Genomic DNA, 18839 nt, shown 5'->3' on the forward strand with positions numbered 1-18839 from the left:
AAAAATTGAGGGTTCCAAATACCCACCTCAGCCAGTTTCCCTTATTACCAACATCTTCCATTAAGATGGTACGTTTGTTACAATGAATGAACCAATTGTGAGACATTGTTATTAATAAAGTCCATACTTTGTTCAGATTTTCTTTATTTTGAAGATCCCATTCAAGAAACCCATTCCATTTGGTTGTCAGATCTCCTTAGCCTCCTCTTGGCTGTGACAGCTTCTCATACTTTCCCTGTTGTTCATGACCTTGGCAGTTTCCAGGAGTACCAGTCAGGTGTCTTGTTGGGGGCTCCTGTGTTGGAATTTTCTCATGGTTAGACTGGGGTTATGGGTTTTTGGAAAGAAGACCACAGAAGTAAAGTGGCCTTTTCATCCTTTCTTAAATGCACATATTACCAACTTGGTATGTCACTGTTAAGACCAACCATGATGGCTGGGGTAGTGTTTGTCAGGTTTCTCCAGTGTAAAGTTACTCCCTGTTCCCCCATTGTGCACTGTACTCGGGAGGGAGGTCACCATGCATAGCCTACAATCAAGGAGTAGAGATTTATGCTTCACCTCTTTGAGGACAGAGTATCTATGTAGATTATTTGGAATTCTTCTGCACAGTTTTGTCTCTTTCCACCCATTGATTTATTTATTCAGTCATTTGGACTTATGAATACATTGAGTTAGAATCCAGTACTAACTACTTTATATATTTTATGGCTCATATTATTTCTGCCCTGGCCATTGGGAGCTTTTTTAGTTGCCTGCTGTGCTTATTTGACACAGCCTCTTTTTTTTTTTTTTTTTCTGAACAAGATACTCCAGACTCATCTTGTGTATATCCTGCACCAGTCCTAGAATCAGCCATTTCTCCAAGGAGCCCCGGTTCCTTTTATTGGAGAATGGTGTTAGAAACCAAGATGAGTCTAGCGCCTTACCACCCCGAACATGCCTGATCTCGTCTGATCTCAGAAGCTGGGTGTGCTCTTTGCTACCAGACTGCCTTAGCCCCTGGGCCCTCTCAGCTGACAGAGCGAGCAATAGCTTTGTGTACACACACCCTTGTATTATACCTCTCTGTAAGTATTCTTAAAGCCAGGCATCAGTACCTATATTAAGCCAAATATGAGTTCATCTTGACATCTCCAGATCTCCTATCTTATTACCCCATGGATCATTCCACCTCCTCCCCTTGCTTGTCTGTAAATTCTCATTCCCAGCAGTGAAAAGCCTGACTTCTACCATCCACCCTCCATTTAGTTAATTATTCAATTTCAGCACACTTGCATAGCTCTATCAGACTTGTTAACTCATTCCTATGTGAGGCTTTTTGAAAGCTGCAAAACTGCTAACAAATGTTCATTGTGTTCTGTCTTTTAAGTATATATCCATTGCATTGTTTTCATTATTTGAGACCAGTGTTTTTCAGAGCCTTGGTCAAACACTGTTTCTGTCTTGTACTCACCCCAGCATTTATGTATGTATATAAGGCTGTGTTCCCTTCACTCGAATAAATTAGAGAGACAATTTAAGTGAAACTTCTGGTTTTCACTTTTTTTTTTCTTTTTTTCTTTGCCTTTACCTTAACATGCCATTTAGTGTCTGCCCTCTGGCAAATAGTTCTGAGGTGAAGAAGGCACCGCGTTCTCACTGCTATCTGGTAATAGTTATAAAGAAATGTTGGTGGTAGCCAACAGTCAGTTCTTAAAGCAATGTGTAACTCATCTTTTGTCCTCTGGAGAACCCGGTAACTCCCTACTCTGCAAAAGTTAACCACAGTTTTATCACATGGGGAGGTTTGTTGAGAAATATTTTGGCTACCCTGTAAGTATTCTTCCCATGTCTTGAGCACAAATGCCTCCCAGAAAAATTTCTGTGTGATAAAATGTGAAAGTTAGAAAATAATGGTACAGGGGCGCCTGGGTGGCATGGCGGTTAAAGCGCCTGCCTTCGGCTCAGGGCGTGATCCCGGCGTTACGGGATCGAGCCCCACATCGGGCTCCTCCACTATGAGCCTGCTTCTTCCTCTCCCACTCCCCCTGCTTGTGTTCCTTCTCTCGCTGGCTGTCTCTATCTCTGTTGAATAAAGAAATAAAAAATCTTTAAAAAAAAAAAAAAAGAAGAAAATAATGGTACATAACGAGCAAATTCAAGAAAAATCGTCCATGGACTGAGACTCCGAAATGGTAAAGTTAAAAATTACCTAAGTAAACATTAATCTACAGTTCTCGTTTTGATATGCGTGTATGTAATTGTGTAGGGTAATAAGCACATAAATCTATGGTGTTCACCTGTCTGCACTTCCAGGAGGGAGAAATGGAAGGGTATTGTCCGACCTGTTTTCCATCATCTTCTGTATAAAGTATCCTCTAGCTACTGGAATAGAAACAAGTTAGATCCTTGACTCTCTTTCTCTTATGCACTTACTTGATCCTTTAGATTCTGCCTCAGACTACATCTAGAATCCTACAATTTTTCACCATTTCTGTTGCTACCATCCTCGTCCAAGACACTGTCATCTCCCACCTGGATTACTGCAACAGCTCCCTACCGGTTTTTTTACTCCCAATCTTGACCTGTAGGGCAAGAATAACTCACTTAGAAAACCACTCCAGAGACTTCCTGTGTTACTCAGGGTTTTGGCCAGAGTGTGGGTAATGCTTAAGGCCCCATACAGTCCGCTCTCACTCACCCACTGACCTCCTCCCCATCACTCCTCTCTGACAACACTGATCTTCTTGCTGTTCTGTGAACTTACAAGGCACACTTCGATCTCAAGACCTTTGTACTTGTTCCTTCCTCTGCCTGGAATGTTCCTCCCACTGATATCTTGATGATTTGTTCCCTCACTTTCTTAGGCCTTCCCTCAAATACTATATTTTCAGTGAGGCTTTCCCTGACAAATCTATTTAAAATTCCACTTCCTCTGCATGACATCTCCCCTTCCCCATCCCTATCTTTTTCTCTGCTTTATCTCCATGGTGTTTATTACCATTTGACATTCTGTTTTATTTTTTTTATCTTTTCCTTCTAGAATTTCATTTAGTTCCATCTGTTTTGTTCACTCCTGTATCCAGGATTAATTAAAAATAGAAATTATGCAATGAAAAGTTAGTGGATGAAAGACTGACTGCCAGGGGAATCCCAGGAAACCCCTCCCCTCATAGCGAGGACCAGAGCCCAGCACAGAAGGTGAAAAGATTGGTCACACGGATTCCGTGCTGAGGGACTCCGCCCCACTGTGTTGACCAGGATTGGCATGACCATTACCCATTACATCATAAGCAATGCTCAAACGTAGGACTATAGAACTATAACTGTATGGTGATAAGGTACTGAGCCTAAAACCTCACTGCCTTCAGAAGGAGCATAATAGGTGATCAGTCAACAATGCAGAGTAGTTGTTTCTGTCCTTGTAATTGGTATTAATATGAGAAACAGTAGTGGTTGGTGAATGGATACTGGGAGGAAATCATCATCATCATCATAATAAGAGTAAATAAGTGAGCACTGAGTTGAGTGCTATCCGACTGTTAACTCATCTCACTTTCCCAGCTCCACCATTGCCTCCATGTGTGATCTGGGCTGATTCTATAACTCGTCAGGCTCACCTTCTGCCCTTATGCAGTGAGATCGTTGCAGTTGCCTCAGTGCATGGTTCCGAGTATGGTGTGAGGTGATGTCCCCACAGCAGCTGTGTGATTGCCAGGCACAGAGTCCAGAATTGCTGTTAACTGTCGGCATCTTACCTCAAGAGCCAGATCCGGGCCATGTCTCCTCCCTCGTGTTGGAGTATATATAGCACAGGGAAGGAAACGGGCTTTGCCATTACTCAGTGATGACGTTGCTGGAACGTTCTGACCCCGACCCCCTTCCTCATCCCTTTTCCGAATCCTCTTTACCTCTTAAAGGACCAGGAAGGAAGGACACCCCTTGGGCAGAAATGCATAGACCTCAGACATTACCACTGTTTGTTCCCCATGATTCTGGCCAACACCACTGTAATATTTGCAAGTTCATAGAAACACTTTTTTAATTCTGAGATCTCCGTAACTTGAAGTTCTTATGTATGGTTCTGGAATCTTTTAATCAGTCTGTGCAATCCCACTCAGACTCTGAATGTTGATCAGTCTCAGCTGTGCACGATTTTGCTCTTTCTTCCCCATGCCACCCCCAATTTCTCCCTGTGCCATGAATTCAGAGACTTGGTGGTTTTAGTTGTAACCCATCATATTCACTCTGTCTTCTTCCTGGAATTATCTGTCTTTTGAAAAGGCACGGAAATTGAAAGCTACATTCCTATATCTGAATTCCCTGGTATGGGAGACTCTGCTACTTGCCTATTTAATATTTATTCCCACTTCTTCCTTTCTAAAAGAATCCCAGATTTTTTTTTGTTCACAGTGACAATGTGCTCAGCTGAAAATACTCCCACAGATTCCCTTGCAGCTGAGCACGGCCAGATGACATAGTCATGGCACAGAGGATGTAGAAAACAGGGAGGGAGTCCATCCCATGTGAAACAGCAAAGCTGTGTGAAGGCAAAAAAAAGACCCAAACAGAAAACCCTCATGCCTTGGCCTGTTCCTCCTATTTCCTGCATGCCACTGTGACCATTACTGACCACGGAACTTGAGACAAAAGCCACCATGCTAAGGACGGCAGTACAGAAAATGGGAATAGCCTAGACCATAAGGGTGGCATTGAAAACCTGCAGCAGCCCCAGCCTCAGGACCAGACTTGTCGTATGAGAGAAAGCCCCCCCCATCGGGTCTTGAAGCCACGGCTTATCACGTGTCCTGTTCTATGCCGTGCTATGCATTCCCAGCTGTTTTTTATGGCTTGCTAGGTAATTTAAATCTATCTTTATTGTCAAATGGACCGCATTGTATATGATAACGTTTAAGCATTTTATAGTTTAAAAGTGAATCTACTTTGGTAAAAGCCGAAGGAATTTGTCAAGTTACTTATTTCGACCAGAGTTTAAATGACAATGAGTTGAGTTTCCACTCTTGGATGGAGAACCCAGAGACCCAGATTTTTAGACCATGTCCACTGCCAGTTGGCTCTGTGGGCAAGCCACTTGACCTGGGTTCTTTGCCTCCCATCTGCAAAATGAGGTAATTTGAGCTAGACAGTCCTCTCAAAGACCACCAAAGAGCCAGTGGATTAAGGCCTGCCGAGTCCCAATTGAATTGGACATCATTGTTCATCTTGCCAAGACTTTTTGGCCAAACGCAGATCTCGTTGATTAGCTTTGAAAATCCCCTTATAGTTGGAGAGTGTGTGTGTGTGTGTGTGTGTGTGTGTGTGTGTGTGTGTGATATAAATTGTGATTTTTTTTTAAATAAGAGGACCAGATTGTATGATTATCAATAAACTTGCACAGTATAATATTGATGAATTTATACACTAGGATTCACTGGTGCCAAATGTCCCAGAGGTCAGCATAAACAGGAACATGATTTCTCATTATGGTACTTCATTCATTTCAATCTCTTTCACTTGAATTCTGTTAAAAGGTGTGTGTGTGTGTGTGTGTGTGTGTGTGTGTTTTACCTGAACAATCAGACCAAAGAAACCAGAAGGTTTATTTTAAAAATAAAAGCATACATAGTTTTATATGGAAACTCCAGGTACGTACTGTTAGAGTTTTTGTTTTTAATTAAAAAACTATTTTTTAGAGCAATTTTAGATTCATGCAACGCGACATGGAGAGTACAGAGAGTTCCCATATGTCCCCTGTTGTATCATGGGTTGTTGAGAGTAATTCTTTTAGAATTATAAGGGAAGAGCATATAAACCATTTTATACTAAACTAGTTTATGAGAAAGGAGTCATTATGTTTTTACCACTCCTCTTTAATTCTTTATTAAAAATTTTTAACAGATTTTTGTGGTTTAATTGCTTGAAATTTCTAATGTGTAACATTCTGGTATGTTTCATCAATTTTGAAAGTAGTTTAAGCAGGGCTGTAAAACCGCATAGTCATTGCCAAGTTTATTTTAATGTTATGTTAAAGTACAATGAGTTTCCTATTTTGCCATTAGTCCTGAGGGCTTATTAAATAACCAGTATTTATCCTTAAAAAAAAAAAGCAGTCTCATTCAGGGGGGCATATATTTCTTGGCCTGAGGGCTTATTAAATAACCAGTATTCATCCTTTTAAAAAAAAAGCAGTCTCATTCAGGGGGCATATATTTCTTGGCTATGTACATTATTAGAAACCTAAGAGCATCTTTACAATGCTAAATGAAATGTTCTTTTGCAAATTAAAAAAAAATTCTAATATCTTTTTACAAATTAATGCAATACATGTCCTTTTGAGGAACATGAGATTTTACCAAGGCAAATATCTTTCCGCGACTTTGGCTTTGCAGTAAAATCTAGTCTTCAGCAGCCTGGCCTCCAGGCAAGTAAAACCAGACACACTATTGTTTGCCAGCTGTTAACCAGTTTATGCTGCAAGAACTGTTTTAGGTCGAGGTGGAGAGTGTCTGATACCTGCTCCTGATTGTCTCCTGAACTGACTTAATAGCCTTGGGCCAGGCATTTAATCTTTCCAATAATTGTAAAATTAAAAAAAAAAAATCACTTACTGTGTTGGACATTTGTAAATACGGCAATATGGTTTGACTGACCAGAGCCTGTAAGTGAAGAAGGCACCTTCAGTCCTCTTGTGTGGCCTTGGAAATCGGGACACTGAGGTATCAAGTATCCTTGCTAACAGCTGCAGTTGATTGCCTATCCTGACAAACCATGAAGAGTCCACCTGGGGAAGGTGTATTGGCTTTGGATGAGATTACTTTTATTTTCCATTCTCCAGCTCATGCGGGATTTAGTTTCATGGTTTTGGTTTGTTTGTTAGTATTCTTAGTAAAAGTAAAGGGGAAAAAATGTGATGTCATTTGCATTATTTCTTTCCCTAAACTGCGTACCTTAATGTTCATCTCTGGGGTGAGGTTATTATCTGCTGAGGGCAGGTGGCCTTAGACACGTTTCTTGGCAGGCATTTCTCCCCTGAGAAGTAAGGTTGATACTGTAAGAGATTTGTCGCACAGCTGCTGTCGAGCTGAGGTGCAGTGTTGCCCGTGAGGCCCCGGCCACCACCTTGGCACGGGCTCCCAGGACTCATGGGCTCCTTTCCCACAAGCAGCACCCACAGCCTTTTGGGGGCATCACGTCTCATAATTCTAACATTCTCTGTGACTCACAGTACCATGCTGTGGGCATCGTGCATTGTCTTAAAGATTGAAGGAATGACAAGATGAAGGGCTCTTCATCCCCTATGATTCGCTTAGGTTTTTATCCAAATATTATTTATTAAAATAAGTCCTCAAATATCATGCGACATCTTAAATGTTTGACCTAGAAACAGACTCAAATTTAAACGCCTTTATGGACACCAAGTTTTAAAGAACACTTTTCTGTAATGGGAACAGAAAAAGGGTTTTTTTTCTTTCCCCTCTCAAGGTCTTCATCACTCTTTATGGTCCTTTTCAGAAAATTTGGTGTTAACCCACTGTGAAAGAAAAAAAAATTCGTTCCTTGCTGGAGTGTGGACAACTTGCATTCCCTGTTTATTTGGTTTAAATCTGTTCTTGCCTGTCTTGCCCGAAGGACTGCAGCGCCCCCCTAGTCAGCTGTCTCCCTCCGCTTACTTGGTTAGAGAGTTTATCGGAAAGACCAACTTGAGCATGGCATTCCTGTTTCAAGTATCTTTGGGCTTATGTTGCCTCCAAAGTGGTATCCAGAACTTTAGATCTTACAGTTAAGAGCCCAGTGTTTCCTCCAGTCTCATTTACTTCTGCACTCCCTTCCACACTCACCTGGTGTTCCAGCCACGTTGGACTTTCGCCCTCTCTACAATATGCCTTGCCCTTTCTTCTTCCTCTCTTTTACACAGGACTTGCCCTCATTTCGAAGTGCCTTTTGCCATTCATCCATCCGTCTATCAGGATGGTCATGTTTGCCAGAACTGGGCCAGGGATCAGGAGTGGTATGTTAAATAAGATAGATGCTGCTCTTACATCTTGGAGCTTCCATTCATTTTCTACACGGCGTACTCCTCCTCCTCCCTGTAGCCTCATCTTTGTTTCTACTTCGAGTTCTTTCCCAGTGCACCCAAGCGGATGTGTTCACTCCGTAGGCCCAGCACCATCTTCATATCTATTACAGCATTTATTTAATTTTTTTTGAAGATTTTACTTATTTATTTGAGAGAGAGAGAGAGTGAGAGAGCTCAAGCGGGCAGAGGGGCAGAGGGAGAGGGAAAAGCAGACTCCCTGCTGAGCAGCGAGCCCAACGCGGGGCTCGATCCCAGGACCCCAGGTTCACGACCTGAGCGGAAGGCAGACGCTTAACAAACTGAGCCACCCAGGCGCCTCTCTATTACAGCATTTAATGTCTTCATTCATCAGGACGTCTGTTGCCTTCTGTGGGCAGAATCTTGCTAAAAGCTAGAGTTACTATAATGAACAAAACAAAAGTTAAGCTCATAGCTTACATTCTGTAATTATCCAACTTTTATCCTCATAAGAATGTAAGTGTTCCTATAGGACTTTATATAATATCTTTCTATCTGCAGTAATAGTTATGCTAGAAATAATTTGTGTGATATACATTTTCTTTAAAAATACAGCAAAAATCTAAGCAGTGGTGTTCATAATTTAATTGAATTACACTCTGTGTGTGTGTCATATATGTAAACTATGTATATATATATAGATAGATAGATTTTGTTTGTTTAGAAGTAGAAAAATGCTACATTTTCTCTTAGCTTATGAACAGATAAAATGTCCAAGAAGGAGGGATGGACAATTATTTATATTGATTCTGCTCAGTGATTGCCTCGCAGTGTCAGTCTGTATTTTTTCCCCTTGTTGCAGTTGAATGGCGGCTTTTTGTATGATTAACTTTGCAGTCAGAGCTTCATAGTAATCAAATAAAGATTTCACTTAACACATGTGGAAAGTAATTTAACCATCAGGGTTGATGTGGCAAGGAACTGACCTCAGGACGCAGGACTCAGCATTCTAAGGGTACCAGCCTTTCTTGGATTGACTACTTCATCATTCAAAAGCTGTGTATACCTTCTGAAGTATTTTAGCCCGTCTTTCCTTGATAACGACCCAGGGACGAGAGCCCTGTGATGCAGGTGGAATGACGTGAGCATTTTCCTTTTCTTGCAGTTGGCGAGTTTGTAAGTGACGCCCTCCTTGTTCCCGACAAGTGCAAATTCCTGCACCAGGAGAGGATGGACGTTTGTGAAACCCACCTTCACTGGCACACTGTCGCCAAAGAGGTACGGGCCCGTACGTTCTTTCCTCGTCTAAAGTGAAGATTTCCTGGCGACATGTGCAATGAAAGCCATTGTAGAAGATATTTTCAGGCAGTAGCCATGTTGATGAATAAGTTATATTTCTTATTTAAAAAAGAAAAAACTATCCACGGGTAATTTTTAAGAGTTAAAGCCAGATTTAGTTAGATTTATTATATGTCTCTGCCATGTTTTATAAACTAGAAACTATTATACTTGCCACAAACCTGAAAATATACCTCTTTTCCCAATTTATTTTTTATTTACCTCTTGTTTTCTTTTGTCCTATACCAAGTTTTTGAAATTTGACCTTTTCTCCTATCATCTACTGGGGAATGCAGTGGTAGAACAGGAAATAGCTTGTCCGATATTAACAGTTTCTGAGTTACGGCATGCAGTCTTGTGTTCACCATGCCATGCTAACATCTTCATTTTTTCTATCGTGGTTGAATCTGTGGCACCAGCCCTAACCTTTGTTGACCCCTACTTTTGGTGAAGTGGATAAATAACGTAAAACAATTAGCATCAAATGTCACTTACTGTTGTCTTCAAAACTGCTTTGTCCCTTTGGTATATTATGAAATTTTTCTAGTAAGTGTGTATAGTTCCTGTGGAAGATCAGTCTCCTAGAATTAGGCTCCTTTGTTCCATCAGTGTTTTGCAAATGGGGTCAGTTTTGTTCCCTCATCCCTCCCCAGGTACATGAGCCAATGTCTGGAGACATTTTTGGTTGTCACAATTGGAGGTGGTGGTGTTACTGGCATTTGGGGGCTAGAGGTCAGAGATTCTACTAAACATTCCTCAGTGAACAGGACAGCCTGTTAATACCAAGTATTATCTGACCCAAAATATCAATAGTACTGAGAGTGAGAAACCCTGATCTAGCTCAGATAGCTTTGAAGTGTTAGGCAAAAAACACCACTTAAGAACTAGCATTAATTTTGCATTTTATAAAATAATGTGTTCCAACTTACTGTGAAACAAAATTTCCTTTATAGAAAAATGAGATTTGGATGTTTAAGAGCTTTTTGGATCTTAAGAAAACAAACCAGATAATTTGAAGCTCAGTTACCCATCTGATAATTTCATTTTCATTTGTTCTTGAGTTAAAAAAAAAAAAGTTGTTACTAAGAAACAAAAATGACTTTAATTCCTATGAGGTCAAAATACACTCTGTAATATTTTCATTGTTTATCCATGTGTTGAATTATTAATCTTTCCTCTGTCACCAGTGGATGCTTTCAAAGCTTTAAGTGAATCTCGCTTTGTGCAAATTTAGCAAATCCCAGGAAAGCAAAAAGATGTTGATGGAGAAATCTCTAATTTGGACTGTAAGTTTTGATTCATAGCAGAGGGTACTTTTCTTTTCTTCCCAGGATTGTTATTCTGGAAGTGAGCCAAAAGAGTTTGAATTTCTAGAATGAGATACGTCCGCATCCGTGTGGACTAGAGGAGGAAGTAGGCTGGGGATGTATATGGAGCCATCATGTCTTCCTGATGTGCTAATGACACCGCAGAGCATTGGTTCTCTGATAGCCATTCACACCATAGGCTCTTCTATACCTTCTTTCCTAAAGAGTTTCCATTCCAGTTGTTTTTATAATAGTTATAGTATAACAACATACCTTTATGAAATAAGTTAAAAAATAAGGGTACCAAAGTAGTCTGTGCTAAAGAAACTTGTAAATCCACTCAAAAAAGCAAATGGCCCTTGCCATTGAGAAACTGGTTCTTGAAATATTGAGTCTCTCTGTGTTGTTGATTATATTTGGGATTTTCTTACAGTGAAGCAAATCTACCTTGCCCCCCTCACTGTGTTCTCCTTACCTTCTGTAGACCTGTAGTGAGAAGAGTACCAACTTGCACGACTATGGCATGTTGCTGCCTTGTGGAATTGACAAGTTCCGAGGGGTGGAATTTGTATGTTGCCCGCTGGCCGAGGAAAGTGACAATATTGACTCAGCTGACGCAGAGGAGGATGACTCAGATGTCTGGTGGGGCGGAGCGGACACAGACTATGCAGACGGGAGGTAAGGCGGCCTTTGTCTTTCTTCTCTTGTAGATGCCAGAACATCTAGCATGTAGTTTTGTTTCTTCTATAAATGTATCTTTCCATTTCTCATTAAAAGGATTTCTGTCCACTCCTGTCAAGAGTTTGCTTTTATGAGGAAAAAAATCTAACCATGAACTCAACTCCTATTATGGTTACGGCGAACTGTGTAATTTTAATCTAATTAGATCACCATCACTGAGTTAATTTTAACTATTTTATTTTCATCTCCAAATCTGGGATCAAAATTCCACTGATAGTGTAAGATGTAGTTCTGTAGAGAATTGAAATCCTGAGTGAGTGACTGGCCTTCTGTTTTGGTCTATAATTTAGAAGATTTGGGGATTATTTCATCAGTCATTAACAAAATCTGAATTTTTGTTAAGAACGGTTGGTTTTAGCTTTTTTGTTTGTCTTTGTGGGTTTTTGGCCTTTAATCATCTCTTCCTTTGTGAATGAAGTCAGAGGCATTCATAAGTGTTTGCTTAAAATTCTTTATTCTCTGGTTTCATGATAGTTAAGAATTATATTTTGACCTCTTTTTCCTTTGGGATCTTAATCCCATAACTTCTAGATTCTTGTTTTTTATTAAAAGCAAACATCTATATTCAGATCCTAAAGTTGTAAAACTAGAATTCTGGGGTTAGAAAAACCATCTGGTTCCATCTTCATTTTCATGCTGTGTCATCCCCCAGTGGTGATGATGATCTCACTTCTCCTTTTCCTCCAGAATCCCTTCAAATGCTCCCTGGTATCACAGATTTTCCAAAAGAACATAAGTATGAATTGTTAAGACTTAACGGTTATTACTGTAAAGTTTTCTGACTTACAGAGTCAGTTATTTTTTTATAACGTATTTTGTAGAATTTTTAAAAATAATTTTACAGAAACAACTATATTTTACAAATATATATTGTATATTTTACAAATATATACTTTTTTAAGATGTATTTTTTTGAGAGTGAGGGAGTTGGCAGGGGGGAAGGGCAGAGGGAGAGAGAATCTCAAGTAGATTTTCTGAGATCACGACCTTAGCAGAAACCAAGAGTTGGACATTTAACCGACTGAGCCACCCAGGTGCCCCCCCAGTGTGCTGTTTCTTATCAGTTAATAATGTCAGGCTTCTCTTTGGTGACTATTGTCCAATTTTACTGTAACTTTTTTTGTTAGTTAAGCTCTTTTGTGTTACCTCTTTGCTAGATTTAGAAAAATTGTATTCAGTGTAGCAGGACATAAAGCTAAACAAACAAATAAGTGAATTACGAAGAACAAGAGAAGAAATAAGGGGAAAGTCAACTGTATGCTTCACAGTATTTCTCTCTGTAAAAGGTTAAAGTTCAGTGGAGTAAACTCCTCCGAGGGCAGGAAACCTCAGGGAGAGCAGGTTTTGCCAGTGGGAAGGCATCTGAGCTTTTTTCCCTGGGATGGACTGATTGTGTTCTGGGCCATGGCTGGTCCCTCACCTGTATTCCATGAGCCAGGTGTAGAAATGTCTGTTGGTTTGGATCTAATCGCTGCTTTCTCTAAAAGTTGGAATTGCCTAGTTCTTAACAGCTTTTATGATAGTTTTTGCGTATTTTTTCCTCAGTCATATGTAGATTTGAAAGTTTCAGAATGAGTTCTTGAGAGAATTCTTGTCATGAGGGCTTTTACTACGTTATGGCAGTGCAACCAGTATTAAAAGGGGATTTTAAAGTTGGACGGCCATTTTCAGTCTGTTAGATACGTGCTCTTTTCCCATCACTGCATTGACTCTATACTTAACAAACAACCCAAATAATGGCAAGTAAACCAAGAGAGCTCCATGACTGCTGTTAAAATGAGAGTTAGCTGTGCACTTACAACCCTGTATCGAGGTTGGTGACCCACCATTTGTGACCATTCAGTGACTTTTCTAATTAAGAATGGGTATTTCTGTTGTATCCTGAGAGTGACAGGCTTTTACCAGGCCCTCTTTCTTTCCCAGTTAACACATTTTTGAATGTCTTATAAAACCTACTTCAAAAAAAAAGAAGATTTATTTATTTATTGGAGAGAGTGAGAGAGATCGAGAGCGCGCACAACCATTGAGCCCCCCAGGTACCCCCGCTATCCTCTTTATCTTTGCTTTTCTTTGCTTTTCTTTTTTTTCTTTTCTCTTCTCTCTTCTTGGTTGGGAAGGAGGGTCCTTTCTAACCTGGATGGACCCAGTGGATAACCATTTTTACCTATTCATTTGAATATCCTAGACTTGTTGATACCCTTCACATTTTCTGACCATATTTTTGTCAATCTTTCGTTTTTGGGAAAAAGTCATTTCTCCCTTTAATTGCTTCTGAGTTTTGTAAGGTTGATGTATCATGTCATGTAACCCTATCAGTTAATTCCATTTCTTATTCGTGCTATAACATCAGCTGGGATCTTTGTGTTAGTAGATGTGCTGAATTATCACTCTTTGATGACCTGTCACCTTCCACATAGCAGCTGATCCAAGCCACCTTCATTCTCCTTGGTTCCACAGGGAGAGTCCATCACTCTCCTTCACACTCCACAGATGACCCCTTCACAGTCCTTTGTCTGAATTGCTACATCATGGTACGTGGGAGTTAGTAGGCACTCGTACGTGTTTGTTGAGTAAATTAATGAATTTTCTCTACCTCAACATCTCTCTGTACCTTCTTCCATTTCTTTATTTCCCATTTTCCCTGCTATAATTGTATTCTATCTGAATACCACTTGATTACCTTCACTCCATTTCTTGGATTTTTAAAAAATAATTTATTAAAGATTTTTTTTTAAGTAGTTTTAGGTTTATAGCAAAATTGAGCAGAAGGTACAGAGAGCTCCCATGATCCCCTCCCCCCTCATACATGGATAGCCTCCCCTAACATCAGCAGTTCCCACCAGAGTGGTACATTTGTTACAGGTGACATGTGATCATCCCAAATCCCTACTTTACAGTTAGGGCTCAGCTCACCCTTGCTCTTGTACATTCTGTGGGTTAGGACAAGTGTGTAAGGTAGCCATCATTATGGTATCATACAGAGTATTTTCACTGAAAATCCTTGGTGCCCCACCTGGTCATCCCTCCCACCCTCTCAACCCTGGCAACCACTGATCTTTCGTTGATTGTCTTCATAGTTTTACCTTTCCTGGACTGTCATAGAGTTGGACTCATACAGTCTGTAGGCTTTCTCGGATAAGGTTCTTTCACTTAATAATATGCATTTAAGGTTCCTTCGTGTCTTTTTATGGCTTGATAGATTGTTTCTTTTTAGCGCTCGATAATATTCCATTGTCTGGATGTATATAGTTTATCAGCTCACCTCCTAAAGGACAGCTTGATTGCTTTCAAGTTTGGGCCGTGTGAATAAACCTGCCATAAACATCCACGTGAAAGCTTTTGTGTGAACCTATGTTTTTTGCTCCTGTGGGTAAATACCAAGAAACCCAGTTGGCTGGATTGTATGGTAAGAGTATGTTTAGGGGTTTTGTTGTTATTACTGTTGTTGTTTTTAAAGGTTTTTTTTTGGTTTTTTTGTTCTGAGAGAGAGAGCATGAGCAAGCACACACGAGTGGGGGCGGGGAGAGGGAGAGCGAGCATTTTTTTTTTTTAAGATTTTTTATTTATTCCTTTGAGAGAGAGAGCGAGCGCACAAGCAGGGGGAGCTGCAGACAAAGGGAGAAGCAGACTCCCCGCTGAGCTGGGAGGCCCATGCAGGGCTCGATCCCAATACCTGGAGATCATGACCTGAGCCGAAAGCAGATGCTCAACCATCTGAGCCACCCCGGAGCCCCGAGAGAGAGCATCTTAAGCAGGCTCCGTGCTCAGCACGGAGTCCGACTCAGGGCTGCATCCCACGACCCTGAGATCGTGACCTGAGCCCAAGTCAAGAGTCGGATGCTCAACCGCCGGCGCCACCCAGGCGCCCCAGAGCATGTTCAGTTTTATGGAAGACTGGCAGACTGCCTTCCCAATGGCTGTACTGGTTGCATTCTCACCGGCAATGAGGGCCAGCTCCTGTCACTCCACCTCCTCACCAGCCCGGGGTGTCACCGCTGTTCTGGGTTTGGGCCATGCTAGTAAGCGTGTAGTGGTGTCTCGTTTTAATTTGTATTTGCCCGATGACGTGATGTGGAGCATCTCCTTATAAGCTTATATGCCACTCACATATCCATTCTGTTATTTTCCATCTCCCTTCGCATTTGCTCCTTCGCCTCTACCTGGAGAGTGCTGTCTGCTCCCTGAACGGCCGCCGCTGCCCGGGTTCAGATGGTGCTTTACCTGCTTCGACACGAACTCCTCTGATCATTCCTTCCCGCATCAGTGCCTCGCACCTCCTGTTACCCTCGTGCTTTTTGTCTTACAGGACTTGTCATACCTTGACTTCTCTTCCCATTACTTGGCGTTTATTCTACCTCACCCACAAATTGCTTCATTCTCTTCCCAGATGATTCCTCCATGCTTGTGAATTCTCAAGTGCTACCTCTTATCATGAGCTGTTAAGATCCTGTATTTTTTAACATTCGCCCAAAAAGACCTCCTTTGCAAGTCTTCTCTGATTATCCCTTGAAATACTTGGCTTTACTGTCCTACCCTTGCTTTGTACTATTTTATTTATATGTTTTATTTTATTTATATGGACTTTTCTCCCATTTAATTGTAGTCATTTCTCTTTTTATCTGACAGAATCCAAACTACAGTTTATGTACCAAAAATGTCTTATGCACTGGTCTTGGAGAAATATTAACCAAATTCAATTATTTATTTTAAAAAAATTTTCACAGCTTTTGGTAAGGCCTTCATGGTCCATAAATAGGTGTTACAGAATCTCTCTTGGTTTTAGCTCAGATGTGTCCTGTAGAAATATAATGTGAGCCACATAATGTATGTTTATACTTTTTTTTTTAAAGCTTATTTATTTACAATCTCTGCGACCCAGTATGGGGCTTGAACTCACAACCCGGATGTCAATAGTCACATGCTCCACGGACTGAGCCCACCAGACACTCCCGTTGATGCTTTCTAATAGCCGCTTTTAAAATAGCAAGAAGCAGCTGGGGAATCAGTTTTAACAGTAATCCAGTATATTCAGGATACTATCACTTCAACATGTAAATAATATGGAAAGAGTATTAATGAGATATTTAGCATTATCTTTTTTTGTTTCTTTCACACAAGGTCTTCACAATCTAGCGCGTATTTTATACGTACAGCCCCTCTCACTCTGCTTCCAAATGCTCATAGTCCCACTTGGCTGGTGGCCGCTGGACAGGACGTCGTAGCTCCAGATCCTTCAAATTTCTCATCACCCTTGATTTTCCATTAAGACAACGGACTATATAGATAGCCCAGTGATATACTGTAAGGTTGAACTCTTAAATTTTTTATTACTTTGTAACTGTGCCATGTTTTCAAAATGTGAAAGAATTGTTTTGAACTTTCATATAATTAGGATATCAGGTCCCTTGTAGCACCTCATCGTTCAGCGCGCTTTTCTGTTAGCCCTGCGGGCATATATGCCTTTACTCTCATCTGGCGAAGCAGGTCGGCCAAGGAAGAGGTGTTATATCGCTGACCTGCACGCAAACTGGGCTCCTGCCACCCGGCACTTCCTTGTTCCAGGAGCTAGCTCTCCTTGTGACACTTGAAATGCAGAATCAGAGCAGGAATTGAACCCGTCTTACATAACATGTCCTCGGGGAACACACCATATGACAGTTCTGGAAGACGAGAAAATGAAACCTCACTCTGATCTTCCCAGAAACGAAATTTGATCCACAGTTGAATACACTTTTGTTGGTTGGTGGTTAATGAGATTTGTTCTGGTAGGAAGTGAGTGTGTTCCTATTGCAAATGTGGCATTTAGAAAAGCATTCTTTGTGGGATGAGCTCTGTTTTATGACCTTATTGAAAAAGAGGTAAGTCTTTCAAGAGATTGAATGTGGACAAATCAGTTATTGTTCCCAAAGTTCTTTTTAAATAACTCAGTATTTATTTCTGCAGTGTTAACACTGATTCAGTTCTCAGACCACCTCAAAATACCTATCTGAGGGATCAGTAATGCAGCTTGGTTATGTCACTAGTATACAGATTCCAGTCATCACAGATAAGGACTTTTCTATGGGAAGATTCATTAGGACACTAATGTATGCAGCCAGGCCTTGGGAGTGCAGATCCAGAGGGCCAGTGTGCTCCCACCTGGAACCGTAGAATCTGCCTGAAAAGCCTTATCATCCATGGGGTTTGTTGAATTTGTACAGCAAATAGCATAAGGGAAGACCCTCTCATTCTTTTATTAATAGCACTTTTCCTCTCAGGAGTAGGTCCTCGCTTTTTTTTCCCCACGCAAAGCAGAATCTGAGGTGACATAGTTTCTTGTTTTCAGGGTTGCAAACGTTGGTGAGACTGTAATGAGAGGTAAGCTAATGTGTCTTCTTAGATCATGAGATGATATATTTTTTTCTTTTTAATTAAAAAAAAGCCACTTAGCACAGATGCAGATGACTGATTGCTTTTGACTGCATCTCACCACGCCCTTCTTTGAGCTGTATTTTGTGGCCCAGCAGAGTTTTCTTTGGCTGATGAAGGTTGCCTCAACTGTGTGTGTGTATGTGTGTACACATGTGTGCACACCTGAGAACACACCATACCTTACAGCACTCAGTGAGCCCAGTTAACTGAAAATCACTCCCACCTGCCTTGCCCTGCACTTTACCATAAAGGCCAGCCCAGGGGCGCCTGGGTGACAAGGTCGGGTAAGCGTCTGACTCTTGATTTCAGCTCAGGTCATGATCTCAGGATCCTGAGATGGAGCCTCTGTCCGGCTCTGGGCTGCTGAGTGTGGAGACTGCCTAAGATTCTCTTTCCCTCTCCCTCTGTACCCCCCGCTCACAGTCAAAAAAAAAAAAAAAAAGCCAACCCAGCACCTCTGACTTACCTAGGTACTGAGGACCCTTTATAGTATTATAATTTCTTATATTTTAAATTATTTTGCAAAAGTAAGAATAAAGGGATAGTGAAAAATAACTTCACTTAGAAATTTTAATAATTAATATGGTCAATATTTTAATTTGAATTAAAATTTAATATAGTAAACCCAGAGTTTTATTCCATCTTTTCCTGGTTTTGAAGGTAGAGATTTCTGAAACGGGCAGTATGCTTTGAATGCAGCTAGCTTCTAATTAGTCCTACCTACTGTGCATGGACCTGGAATGTATTCGTCTTATATATACCGACTGCAGATTTAAAATACATCTCTATTAGGTTACAGCCTATTGTACTCCTTGGTTTTTTCTTGCATTTTCACTAGATAATTGTTAAAAATCAATACTTTTAAAACATGGAGAAGTCCTAATTTTGTTGAAGAGAGAGAGCCACTTTCTGTCCATAATTACAAAATATTTCTAAGTTTGGGCTTACAAACACCCATTAGAATCATCAGTCTGGTTTTTTTGTGTTTGTTTTGTTTTCTTCTTTCCATTTCTACATTGGTTCTT

General features: G+C 40.7%; 1 protein-coding gene across 6 annotated transcripts in view; it reads left to right on the top strand.

Annotated features, from left to right (window-relative positions):
* APP (amyloid beta precursor protein) overlaps window positions 1-18839 on the top strand; it is a 258939-nt gene that overhangs the window by 97025 nt on the left and 143075 nt on the right. For all 6 annotated transcript variants that reach the window (XM_002920062.4, XM_011226002.3, XM_002920063.4 and 3 more), the window contains exons 4-5: window positions 9183-9295; window positions 11147-11340. In XM_002920062.4, coding sequence (XP_002920108.1) covers window positions 9183-9295; window positions 11147-11340 — 307 coding nt within the window. The remainder of the gene's footprint in view (window positions 1-9182; window positions 9296-11146; window positions 11341-18839) is intronic.

The sequence above is a fragment of the Ailuropoda melanoleuca genome, chromosome 1, assembly GCF_002007445.2.
Source record: "Ailuropoda melanoleuca isolate Jingjing chromosome 1, ASM200744v2, whole genome shotgun sequence".
NCBI lineage: Eukaryota > Metazoa > Chordata > Mammalia > Carnivora > Ursidae > Ailuropoda > Ailuropoda melanoleuca.